This window comes from Macadamia integrifolia, chromosome 12 (genome assembly GCF_013358625.1).
Source record: "Macadamia integrifolia cultivar HAES 741 chromosome 12, SCU_Mint_v3, whole genome shotgun sequence".
NCBI classification, from domain to species: domain Eukaryota; kingdom Viridiplantae; phylum Streptophyta; class Magnoliopsida; order Proteales; family Proteaceae; genus Macadamia; species Macadamia integrifolia.
This window is the reverse complement of record NC_056568.1, coordinates 8,746,401-8,760,218: the sequence shown is the minus strand read 5'-3', so window position 1 is coordinate 8,760,218 and position 13,818 is coordinate 8,746,401. Positions and strand designations below refer to the sequence as shown.

General features: G+C 39.2%; 1 protein-coding gene across 1 annotated transcript in view; it reads left to right on the top strand.

Annotated features, from left to right (window-relative positions):
- Nucleotides 1–13,818, top strand: part of LOC122058002 (uncharacterized ATP-dependent helicase YprA) — a 55,835-nt gene that overhangs the window by 18,435 nt on the left and 23,582 nt on the right. The window contains exons 11-19 of the mRNA XM_042620374.1: nucleotides 216–310; nucleotides 396–463; nucleotides 898–999; nucleotides 1,099–1,169; nucleotides 1,837–1,944; nucleotides 2,111–2,186; nucleotides 2,852–2,988; nucleotides 3,079–3,238; nucleotides 3,357–3,536. Coding sequence (XP_042476308.1) covers nucleotides 216–310; nucleotides 396–463; nucleotides 898–999; nucleotides 1,099–1,169; nucleotides 1,837–1,944; nucleotides 2,111–2,186; nucleotides 2,852–2,988; nucleotides 3,079–3,238; nucleotides 3,357–3,536 — 997 coding nt within the window. The remainder of the gene's footprint in view (nucleotides 1–215; nucleotides 311–395; nucleotides 464–897; nucleotides 1,000–1,098; nucleotides 1,170–1,836; nucleotides 1,945–2,110; nucleotides 2,187–2,851; nucleotides 2,989–3,078; nucleotides 3,239–3,356; nucleotides 3,537–13,818) is intronic.

Below are 13,818 nucleotides of genomic sequence, written 5' to 3'. Positions count from 1 at the left end.
AGATACAAACAGATGATTTCTACCTTCCCCAGTGATTCCCTTTTTCATTGCATTATCTTATAAATTGATTTGAGGGTGCTCAACTTATAGGATTGCCAACATCTTGATTTTAATCTTTCTATTCTGCGCATTTTGAGACTATAATATTTGGTTTGTTGAATTTATTACACTCTTATGTCTATTCAAAAGGTTTTCACTTATATCTTTTCAATCAGGTTTGTCATCATTGATGAGGCTCATGTTTATAAGGGAGCTTTTGGTTGCCATACTGCTCTAATATTGAGGAGACTTCGCCGTCTCTGTTGTCATGGTAGATAGTTCTTGAAATTTCTTCTCGCAGTTTTTATTGGTTTTCTCTTTGGAGAATAAATGCATGGCTTTTTTTGCATTTTCAGTGTATGGCAGCAACCCTTCGTTTGTATTTTCAACTGCGACCTCCGCAAACCCTCGTGAGCATGCAACGGTTTGATCATTGAAACTCATTAGACCCTAGTTTTCATTTTCTTACAAAATGTGGCTTTCTTTGTGCACCTCTTTAGAAGCATGAGGTTCACAAGAACAAATTGTTACTTAATACCTATTTCTTGACTTTTTATAATCCTGTCAGTAATTATAAGGATCTAATATCCTGCTGAGAGAAAGATGCTAATGCATGATACCTTTTATGGAAGCTGGGCTGCTCTACTAGAGTTTCCAAAAGCTGGAGTGACACACAAAGAAGGCAGTTCCTAAATAGGAAAAAAAGCAGAGATTGGAATGATTCTTGTTATTTGACATTTATGATGGTCCCTAGGAATTTGGTCTTTTCTGTTTTGAAAATTTTTGGATATCTCTGTTTCTAGTTTATGCATTTCCATTTGTACTTTCTAAATTATTCATGAATTTTCAATGCTTCAGGAACTTGCAAACCTGTCGATATTGGAGCTTATTCAGAAAGATGGAAGTCCTTGTGGTCCAAAAAATTTTATCATGTGGAATCCTTCTTTATGTCCTACAACAGTAGGTGCTTATGTTACAGGGCTGTATTGCAGTGAGAATGAATGAATGATGAAGTTTCTTCTTTTTCTGATTTTTTGGGAATTTTTTTACCTGGGACAGGTATCAAAGACTCTGAGTAGCTCAGATACAAGTAAATATGCTGATCGAGAAGTCAGTACCAGACGCTCAAGGTAGAAAATGCCTACTGTTTCAACCTTTTTAGTATGTTGGTTACCCTGTCTTTCTGTGTTTTGTTTGTGATGGCTGATGTCTGATGACTGGAATTATATTGGGTTCTACTGCAATTCATGATTGTTGTAAATGGATGACACTTGATGTATTTACTTGGTCTCTGTCACAGTGACTGTTGTGTGTCCGTTTTGAGAGTATATTTAACATCTGCACCCTTGGTGTAAGTATAGCATGAATGTTTCTTGGGATGACTTTGATGGTAGAGACTGGAGTCTGGAAATTGATCCACAGTGCTACTACAGGAAACTTCCTACCTTCCCCCCCCCCCCCAAGGGGGGTGGGGAGTGTCTAAATTGCCCCTAGGTGGACTCTTGGCCTTTCTTGGAACATTTACTTGTAGGAATAGGTATATTGTAACCCATATTATATTGTTACACTCAGTATATGGCTTGGTAATTATGTACATGTTTTTGTAATACCCTCCTGTTCTATACTTGCCTCCTTGCATATGAACATTTATGATATGTTTCAAGTAGGCCATTCTGGACATTATGGGAAGATGACAATAAGAGCATAATTTTTTTCATTTTGTTAGTGTGATGAATCATCGATTTGTTCTATATGGTAGAACGAGTGCCCATTTGACATCTTCCTTCTGTTTTGCAGTCCGGTTTTAGTGGTGTCCTGTCTCTTTGCAGAAATGGTTCAGCATGGACTTCGCTGTATTGCTTTTTGTAAAACACGCAAGCTCACTGAACTTGTACTATTCCACACGTAAGTCAAGTCAGCCTACTGGAATCCAATGTTTTTCTTTACTCTGTATCTGGTTTTGACTTTTCAGTTTTTACCTTGATATATATATATATATATATTTTTTTTTTTTTTTCATGAATTGGATTGAGGTAGGATGATGTTTTTCAGTTCTCTGTGATTTCGGCAGACGTGAGATGCTTCAGGTGACTGCACCTGATCTGGTTGGCTCTATATGCGCTTATCGTGGTGGATACATTGCTGAGGTTGGCTCTATTGTTATTGTGTTTTTTGTTCTCTTATGGTTATTGTTATTGGCTAGATACTGCTCTTGATGGGTAGGAAAGTTCTAGTGCTGAAGGTGGATATGTACAAGGTGGCATTGCCACTTGGTCAGAACTTCCAGTCAAATACTTTTCTCTGGATAATCAAACAAGATCTTCGTATTATTAAGGATGTAGTAGGGAAAAATGCTCGAATCAGTGTTAGATTTCCTGGAATAGTCCAGTGATCCCTATGTAGCTAGACAAATAATGTAGGAGCTGTTAAGAGTTCATGTAGTAAGGGCATTATAATTTATAGGTACTTTGTGAAATAATATTGTATTTTACCTCTCTAGGTTTTCTTATGTTAGTGTGGGGCCATAGATGTAATCTTATATGTTATTTCAAATTAGTAAATATAGGGGAGAGAAATCGATTCTCTCTCCAAGTGTTTGTTGCACATCTTTCTCTTCTTCTGCCTTTCTTTCCAACCACTTTTCTCTCTTGTTATTTTTCCTACGTTACTTTGAAGTGGAGCTGGCTGCATCAAGAACCATGGGCTGAGAGATGGACCAAAAGTAGCTAGATTCTGTTATACTACCTCAAAAGCCTGCCATGGAATTACCAATGTCCAATTCATTTCTAGTATTGTTTGGCTGGTGGGACAGGAAAGGAGGAGAATAGAGAATGAGTTTTTTAATGGAAAACTTCGTGGGGTTGCTGCAACAAATGCTCTTGAGTTGGGTATTGATGTTGGACACATTGATGCAACTTTGCATCTAGGTTTTCCTGGTACTGTTGCCAGGTAAGTAGAATGAACATCTTTGTTTAGGATAAAAGTAATTGGCCACCTGCTTGAGCTTCTTATTGGCATTTGTTTATTTCTGATATTTAGCTTGTGGCAACAAGCTGGGAGATCTGGGAGAAGGGAAAGGCCAGCGCTTGCAGTCTATGTTGCATTTGAAAGTCCTCTTGATCAGTATTTCATGAAATTCCCACAGAAACTCTTTCGGAGCCCGATTGAGAGTTGTCATGTTTATGCTCATAACCAGCAGGTTTCACTAATGAACTTAAATACAAGAACATCTGTATTTTCATTGCTTATTTAATGTGCATTCTCTATCAAATTGTTTGGCATTTTTGTTTGCTTACTTTTGCTCTTTATCCTTGTAGGTGCTTGAGCAGCATCTAGTATGTGCAGCTCTTGAACACCCATTGAGTTTGGTGTATGATGAGAAATACTTTGGCTCTTGTCTAAATAATTCAGTAATGTCTCTTACAAATAAAGGATATCTGAGTTCTGATCCATCCCGTGATTTACCTTCCCAAATATGGAGCTATATTGGGCATGAGGTATTCTATTTTTAGTCCAACTCTTATTCTTTTTCGTAAGCTGTGCCATAAGTACAATTTCTCCCTAAGAACAATCATATTTCATCTACCAGAAAAGCCATTATTTAGTTTTGACTCTTATAATAATATCTTGATAGGCTTTCTTTAATTGTTTAATTCTGAATGCCACTTGAACAGGTGATGCACTTGGTTAAACTGGTTGCATCTATAGAAAATCCAATTTGGAAACAAAAGCCAGAACTACATAAGACTTATGGCTCCGCACTTGGCAAAGGAGGAGTTCAAATAATCATCTCAGCACAATTTCCTTGAACTTGAGAAAAAGGGGTGGGTGGGGGGTGGGGGGCGGGTGGGAGGAGGGTCACCTAGGTTAGGAGCTGAAAACTTGTACATCACAAATGGAGGCCATGTCCTTTACCTTTTCCTTCGAATGTTGCAACCAGGTGGTCAAGTGGTCGAAAACAGCCTCTCAACATTCTCGGGGTAAGGCTGTGTAGTTCTTGCCCCCTCCCCCAGGACCTTGCACATGCGCTTTGTGCACAAGGTATGCCCTTTTTACAGATCACATTGGGTCACAGTAATGTAGTACTGTAATTGAATGATGAAAACAGTACCAAAACGGAGATTTAGGAGAAATCATGTAGATGGTGTCCAAACTCAAATTGAGTTCAACAAATAAGGGGAAGAACACTTACTGAAATTCTTAAGTTGATCCAAGGGCTGGATCAGAAATTATGAACCAATTCTATTAGGAGTAGGAGAGGGGTATATCAGTAAATTAATCACCCAAAATAGAATTCAGAAAATAGGAATAAACTATCCAATCGATTCTGAATACAGACTATGAATCTCAATTCTCAACAGTAACAGATTGAATAAATCCAGATTCGAATCAATATTCTAACGCAAGAAAAGCAGATAAGAGAAAATGGCAATTAGGGAGATCACAATTATTTCTATATCAGCCGGTCCTGATGTAGACCACATCCATCATGGACTGCCACAGGAGGAGGGGCCAGCCCAAAGTGGGCTAATCGATCTCCAATTACTGCCCACTTAAGGTCACTTAAGTGGCTAGGAATACATTAAGTTATTTCATGGGAAAATAAGGGCCAATTGGGCCCATCGAATTTATTAAGTTCTTAGTTAATTTAATAAGGCCCATTGGGCCCATCGATTGTAATCAGCCAATTAGAGGCCCTTATTTAATAAAAAGTTAGTTGCCTACTCCAATTGGAGTTTTAGTCTAGTCCTATTTGGAGTTCAACTCCTATTATGTAATGTCTAGTTCTATTTGGAGTCTAACTCCTAGTTATGGTATGATTGCTATTAGCTAATCTGCCCTCTATATATAGAGGAGCTTATGTATTCTCAATTCTCAGATTTGAATAATGAATGATTGAAGTCAATTGCTTAAACAACTGAGATAGCTGTGGGTGAGATGCCCGGGCCGAGATAGCCAATGCCACCCACACTTGTCTTGTTTCTTTTCTTTCCTTTTCTCTGTTTACTTCTGCTGTTATTACCTGCTGCTACTGTTTACTGTTATTGGCAAAATCAGACCTGTTCATATCCTCAAAGTAGAACCGACCGGCACCCATGGAGGAATTAGGAGAGAGATCGATCTCTCCTTCCATCCCCAATTGACCTCTGATCTGCCTGGCCTTTTCAGAGGGTGTTCACAGCCACCCAAGGATCACTCAATCCTCTTCTTGTTGCTGCCCAAGCAGCCTTTCTACAGCTTTTGAAGAATCCTCTCAGATTCTCTCTCCTAGGTCTGAAAATCAATAAAGTACATAACTCCACAACCAGCCGTCAGAAGCTCTTCATATTTGGGGGGTTTTTGTACCCTCTCTGGGCCCTACAATAGACCAGATTTGCAGCTCCATTGGAGCCTCACAGACCCTGCCGCACCTCTCTCTCTCTCTCGGTTTTTTTTTTTTTTTCTGGTTTTTCTCTTCTTTAGCTTGTCTTTTATCTTGTGGGAATAGTTCTGGTTATTTCTCTTGTTTCCTAGTCTATTGCTGGTTAGTCTCAAGTAACTTTTGGGTCTTGAGTTGTTTGTTTGGGGTTATAAACTGCTGGGGTAGTTTACTTGTAACCTACTTCTGCATTAGGTCCGATTTAAGAGAAATGAAATCGAATCTCTCTAATGCAGTAATGAACAACTCCTCAAAATTTGAAGGTGTTCTAACGGTTAGATTCTCTTAACTCAAATTCATGCAAAAAAAGTCTTGTTTATGAATTCCTGATCAGACTAGGAATAGTTAGAACACGAGGATGGAGAGAAAGTAAGGGAACAAGAGAGTGGAAGGTTGGAGAAAAAGAGGAAGGAGAAGAAGATGAAGAAGAAGAGAAGATAATGGTTGAATGTTGTGTTTAGAGAAAACATTCTCTACCACATATATTACTTCAGTTTAATATGAAATAAATTACATACACCTCCCTAAAGAGGTAAAAGGGAAAAATAGAAAATACAATAAGAGACAACAATTTAACAAACTTTTTCCTAAAGAACCCTTATTACACAAACTCTAACACTCCCCCTCAAGCTGGAGAATAGATATCATGCATTCCCAGCTTTCATACAAGGGTACTAAACTGGTGACATATGAGCCCTTTGGTGAAGATATCTGCTAATTGATCATTTGTTTTCACAAAGGGAGTGCAAATGTAACCAGAATCCATCTTCTCCTTGATGAAGTGCCGGTCCACTTCAATGTGCTTTGTTCTGTCATGTTGAATCGGATTGTGAGCAATGCTTATAGCTGCCTTGTTATCACAGTAGAGTCGCATAGGCCCTTCAGTGTCAAAGCCCAGCTCTTGAACCAACCGTTTCAACCATATAAGTTCATACACACCATGAGCCATTGCACTAAATTTTGCCACTGCACTTGATATAGCCTATAGCTACAACAGGCTGTTTTTTACTTCTCCATGTAACCAAATTGCCACCCACAAATGTACAATAGCCTAATGTAGACCATCTATCAGAGACGGATCCAGCCTAATTGGCTACTGTGTAGCCTTCTATACTCAAATGATTGTTCTTGGAATACAATAGTCCTTTCCCTAGAGAGGACTTCAAGTATTTGAGGATGCGGTACACGGCATCCAAGTGCCCCACTCTTTGGAGCAATGAGATTGCATAAACTGGCTCATTACTCTAATTGCATAGGTAATGCCTGGGCTAGTCAAAGGCAAATAGATAAACTTCCCCACTAGTCTTTGGTATTTCCATGCATTAAGGGAAGGACCACAATCTTCTCCCAGTCTATGATTATGATCAATAGGAGAATTTGCAGGTTTGCAGCCTAACATCCCTGTTTCTTTCAACAAGTCCATCACAAACTTCCTCTGACATATGTTTATCCCCTTTTTAGACCTTGACACTTTAATGCCCGAGAAATGCTTAAAGTGTCCAAGGTCTTTGATTTCAAACTGTTTGGCCAAGTAAGTCTTTAGCCTAGCTATCTCAGCTATGTCATCTTCAGTCACCACAATGTTGTCAACATAAACAATTAGTGCAGTAATAGTACCATTACCTCACTGGGTAAATAAGGTGTGATCGGCTTGACTCTGAGAATATCCATTCTTCAAAATAGGTTGCTTGAACCTCTCAAACCAAGCGTTTGGGGACTGTTTGAGATCATACAAAGCCTTCTTAAGAAGACATACTTTCCCTTCAGCTGATGGACACTTGAAGCTTGGTGGGGGCTGCATGTACACTTCCTCCTCTAAGTCACCATGGAGAAAGACATTCTTCACATCTAACTGATAGAGGGTCCACTCTTTATTTGCTGGCGAATACAAGAGAACCCTTATGGAATTGTACTTAGCCACAGGAGCAAATGTCTCTTGATAGTCAATTCCGTACACTTGATTGTACCCTTTGGCCACCAACCTTGCCTTATACTCCTTAATAGTACCATTTGATTGGTACTTGATTGTGTAAACCCATCTGCATCCAACTGGAACTCCCCCCTGGGGAGATTAACCAGTTTCCAGGTACAATTCTTCTCAAGGGCCATTATTTCTTCAAACATGGCTTGCTTCCATTTTGGGTCAGACAAGGCCTCAGTGACATTCTTAGGAATGGAGATCGAGGAAAGGGCAACAGAAAAAGCAACACCTCTAGGAGACAGAGCATCATAGGAAACAAACTGGGCAATATGATTAGTATAAACTCTCTTTCCCTTTTGAACAAAAATAGGAAGGTCTAACTCAGAAGATGGAGGAGGAATGTTACCTGATTGAGGAAGGTAGATCTTAGGATGTGGATCCAAAGAGGACTCTTGGCAGGTCTTTTTTTCCCTTCTTTTGTACACAATTAGTTCCTTCTCTTCACCAGACCTAACACCTGAATTATCACAAGTGTCAATAATATCCACCTCTTTATGTTTCCCAATATCAAACTGAAATGGGGGAATAAGAATAGGCAAGGGTGTGAGAAAAGGAATGACATCAGTAGCCTCTTCAATCCCAATGACATCAGTAGCCTCTTCAATCCTACTATTCTCTCGCTAAAGAGGATACTGAGAATGAGAAAAAAGGGAACAAACTCAAGAGAGGTGACATCCTTGGAAAGAAGCCGGCTGCGGGAAGAGGGATTATAGCATTTATAACCTTTGGTAACGGGGGGATACCCAAGAAAGATGCATTCGAGGGCCTTGGGATCAAGTTTTAGTCCAAGTAGAGTTGTGGACATGAACATAACACACACCCAAACATTTTTTTTTTGGGGGGGGGGGGGGGGGGAGAGAAAAAGCAGGAGCTTGAGGAGACAAGGTTTCCAAAGGGGATTTGGAACCAAGGAGTTTAGTGGGCATGTAGTTAATGAGGAAAGAGGCGGTAAGAAGAGCATTAGACCAAAAAGTCTTAGGAACATTCATGCCAAAGAAGAGACTCCGAGAGACTTCCAATAGGTGGCTATTTTTCCTCTCAGCCACTCCATTCTGTTGGGGTGTGTCAACACAAGCAATTTGATGGATAATGCCATGGTCGGTAAAAAAGCTCTGGAGTCCACCATACATGTACTCACCCCTTTTATCTAAACGAACAATTTGAATACGAGTTGAAAATTGAGTAAGAATCACCTGATAGAAATTTTTGAAGATATCATATACATCACTCTTATGTTTCATCAAAAAAGTCTAAGTAGACCTAGAATAATCATCAATAAAGGACACAAAATAACGATAACTCAATAAGGAAGTAGTAGGAGAGGCTCCCCAAACATCAATATGCACAATATAAAAGGGAACGACGGATCTATCACCACGGTAAGGATAAGAACGACAATGTTTAGCAAACACACAAGGTTCACACTGAAACACATGGGAAGAAGGAATAGAGGAAAACATGTAGGAATAAAATCTCAACTAGATATAATCCCTAGACCCAATAGATCACCATAGATAGATTAAGAACACCAAGAACAAGGGACAAAAACTATAAACAATAAAAGTGTACCTTGTTTGGGATCCATAGTAAAGCAAAGTGCAGTGGAAAACCTTCTGATCCACGTAGCAAGGTACTTCTCCTTTATTACCCTATGATCACTAGCTAGATAAAGAACCTGAGCGCATAAGGGAGAAAGCCACAAGAAACCTTGTCTCTTTCTCTTTCTCCCTCTCTCTCCAGAATGCACGTTGTGAATAAGATTAGGGTTAGAGGAGGGACCTAGCTCTCTATTTATAAAGTTTCCCAATGGACCCACTCATCACAAGTCTAATGATTAACTAAAGCCCACACTAGCCAGCCCATATTAAACTAATTAAAGCCAGTATGTCTCACTTAATTAGACCAAATAATTAGCCTGGTTTTATTAAAGCACAAAAACCCAATTAATATAAGCCCGTATAGATATATTCTTACATTCTCCCACTTGGGCTATATTAATTGCTATTAATTTTTGAAAACTTATTCTGTCCTTAAAAAACAATCTCAGGCTAATCATCACCTTAATGCACATGCCTTTATAATGGTCTAGAGACATCTCTAATAGTCAATCCTGTCCCATAGAGTTTCAAACACTGAATCATGGTGGTAACTGCATCTTGTAAACGACACAGGACCTTCCATGGTCACAAGAACTCTCAACTTTACTAACATGGATTTAATATAGTAGTGTGGCAATTGGATAACTCCAACATAATGGTTCCAAATGTGTTATCCTCTTGTCAGTCCAATTTTCTCTCCCTTAAGTGATACAACCACATGAGAGAAAATTCTTTATGGTTCCAATGAACCTGTATTTCTTATCTTCAATAACTCGAGTTATACTTTATGTGTTATAAGACATACCTTAAGGCTAATAACTGAATGCCCTAGCCTTTGCTCAAGGTTAACACATACCTTAAGACTTCAAACATTTATATATATAACATGCCAATATATAAAACACCCACGTGTTAAATACAATAGTTATAACAAAACTGCATTTTATTGAATAGAATTGCATGCAAAAGACAGTTAATATATAATCCAAAAAATTACCAAAAGGTAAAAGTACAGATGAAAAATTTATTACATAATAAAGCAAAATAAAATATCTCCCACTAAACAACCGTATCCCATGATGCTCCTAAGCCCATGCTAATGACATATCTCTCAAAAACACAAGGGCGAAGGCCTTTAGTGAGGGGATCAGTTACCATATCATCTGTACCAATATACTCCACTGTGATGTCACCTTTCTTAATCTTTTCCTTTATGGTCAAATATTTGACCTCCATATGCTTAGACCCTGTGATGCCCTTATTGTTGTTAATAAACAACACAACAGAATTGTTATCACAGTACAACTGGATGGGTCTAGCCACAAAATCAAACACAGTCAACTCCCTTATGAGGTTCCTGAGCCAAATTTCCTGAGTAGCTGTTCCATAGCATGCTACAAATTTTGCTTGCATAGTTGAAGAAGCTATCAATTTCTGTTTCGCACTTTTCCACAATACTGCCCCAGCTGCCATTAAGAAAATATATCCACTGTGATGTCACCTTTCTTAACTTTTTCCTTTATGGTCAAATATTTGACCTCCATATGCTTAGACCCTGTGATACCCTTATTGTTGTTAATAAACAACACAGCAGAATAGCCATAAAGATCCCAACACTTGTCTCTGGTGTGCCCAAATTTTCCATAGTAGACACACCTGAATTCATCCCTGTCATTCCCTAGAGGTGGCCCTTGGCTTCTTCCTCTAATCTTTGACATAATGTAAGAAAACAAGTGGGGAAACACATTCAAGATAGGGAGTACACACTCTACCAAAAAAAAAAAAAAAAACTTCCCAACACTCAGGAACAATTCCAGCAGGTAAAAGAGAGCATATACTTCAAATAGATCCAACAAAAACACAATCTTCAAGGTATAACATCTTCTCAATGCAACACATGAGACTTAAACAACATACCTCACCAACCCAAATCAGCCGGAAGCATCACATACACAATTTCGAGAGAAAAAACAAGGTGAAAACAACGCTAGCGGTACCTTAAAAACAAAGGAGAAGAGAGTTGTGGCTCAACCTCTTCTTTTCAAGAACCGAGACCATATGGGTTTGAAAGAGGGGCCTAGGGCGACACAAAGGATGCTTATCCCAGCCTTAACAACAACGGGATGAGAGAGAGAGAGAGCCATTCCAAAGTAGGGCTGGCAAAAATGGCTTGAACCTATCCAACTCCTTTTTTTGAGCTTCACTCCAAAATCTTCACATGGGGTCTCCTCTAGTTGACTATGATCTTCATCCAAGGTCATCTCAACAAAAAGATGAGTTTTTCACATAGTATTCTCTTCCTTGGAACCCCTTTGTAACCTAGGGTTCCAAAGAGAGGAAATGAGGACTTGGAGTCGATAACACGACTCTTAAAAGTAAACCTAGGCTCTGATACCAAGTTAGAATATGAGGATGGAGAGAAAGTAAGGGAACAAGAGAGTGGAAGGTTTGAGAAGAAGAGGAAGGAGAAGAAGATGATGAAGAAGAGAAGATAATGATGGAATGTTGTTTATAGAAAAAAACATTCTCTACCACACATATTACTTCACTAACAATATGAAAGGAATTACATACACCTCCCTAGGGAGGTAAAAGGGAAATATAGAAAATACAATAAGCGACAACAATTTAACAAATTTGTTCCTAAAGTACCCTTATTACACAAATTCTAACAAGAATTGCAGAAAATTTAGAGCAGTACTTGTTAATGGAGAAGAAGGTGAAAAAAGAATAAGAAATAAGAGAACACCTGGGCTTCGCACCGCAAGGTGGTTCGATGGATCAAATACCAACCAGCCTTGATTGAACACAAGGGAGCCTTGGTAACACACTAGTTTTCTTCAGAGGAGCAGCAATTTTCAAAATTGTAGGGTAAGAGAAACCCCCCTTGATGCAAGACATTTGGGGGCTGCTCCTACTAGCCCTAGCCCAGCCCCAATTAGATACTCCTAGAGATACCATCTCAGGTCCAGGCTAAGCCTACTAGCCCTGCATTTAGTTTTTTTTTTTTTTCTCTCGCAATTCCTCTTCTTCTTCTTCTTCTCCTTCTCACTTTGTTCTCTCTCTCCTCTTTTCCTCTCCAAGATTTCTGTTCCCTTCAACCCTTTATGTTACTGTCTTCTTCTTCTCCACCCGATCACCCCCTTCCAACACATGGTCTTTATTAACAATGAAAAGAAAGAGTTTGAGATGGAGTTGGCTTGGTAGACCCCTACCCGAGTCCCCTTTCTTCTTTTTAGGTAGGCTTCTCTTGAACCATAGTATGGAAGCAACGGACTTGGTAGGGGGCACCAGAAGAGCATCCCCATAACACAATCTAACTTAAAGTCTGGCAGAAGAAGCGAGTTCTCCATTTCCTCTCCCGAAAGATGCCCTTACATTGGTCATTGATCTTATAGATGGTGATTCTCACATGTGGAAGGAAAATTTGATTCGATATTGGTGGCCCCCTGATGTGGTAGAAGCTATTTTGTCAATTCCATTGCCTTTATTTCCTATTGAAGATGAATTTATATGGGCTTTGACAAAAAATGGATGTTTTTCAGTTTCCTCTGCCTGCAGACTTGCTTTATTGGATCGTGATTGCTCTTCCGATCCAATTTGGTAGAAGATTTGGCACCTTAAGACTTCCCCAAAGGTTCGTTTTCATCTTTGGAAATTGATGCTTGATAGAATCCGTCATGCAGTTTTACTTCATCGTTGGGGTATTCAGATAGATGATCTTTGTCCTCTATGTAGCTCTGATCAAATTATATCTTCTGATCATTTATTTCTCCGTTGCCTCTTGCTTGAGCTTTGTGGTTTGTTGTGGGTTTTCATCCTCCAACTCAGGTTGGTTTCTCTATTCAAGATTGGATCAGTTATCTTTTGGGTTTGTCTCTCAAGAACTCTTCTAAAGATAAGAAGGATAGTTTGATGGCTAGCGTTCTATGGCATATTTGGCTAGCATATTTAGAGGCTTCTTTTCAAAAGATCATTCTTAATGCCTCTTCTCTAGTTAGAAGAATTATAACATATGCTCAGTCTGACTTACAAGTTCAGAAGCCAATATCCAAATCGATCTCTATTATTCACATCTCTTGGCATCCTCTCCCATTGAATTACATAAAGGTTAATGTTGATGGTTCATGTCTCGGTTGTCCGGGTCCAGCTGGAATTGGTGGCGTGTTTTGGGGCTGCAATGGCCGTTTTCTCTCATGTTTTTCATAATATATTGGTATTTTTTACTCCCATGTGGTAGAGGCTCTAGCTATTAGACAAGCCCTTGTTATTGGTTCTTGAAAGCACCTTACTATTTGATCATTGAGACTGATAATTTGGGGATTATTGATATGTTGAAGTCTCAATCTGTTCATATTCTGTGGAAGATAGTTTCTATTACTAAAGTCTGCCATCATCTTTGCTCTAGATTTGATTCAGTGATATTCACCCACACCATGAGACAGGGCAAGACAGTTGCTGATTAGTTAACTTCCTTTGGCTCTCGAAACTGTCTTTTTGTTATTTGGGATAGTGCCCCTCCTGCTTTGTTTCACTCTTTGTATATGGACTCTTGTGAGATCTGTTTCCCCTGTCCTGCTTCTGTTTTGGAAAAACACTATCATCATGGGAATGTACACGGTAAAAAATTACGTCAATCCATTGAGATATGGTATGCTACAAGTGAATATTTGCGATAAGAAATGAATCCATCGGGAGTTATGAAGGAAGCTTCAGGTTCATATTGGTCGTGGGTTGAGAACGGGAATTGAACTCTATCGGATCTAATCTCCCGTTGTTCC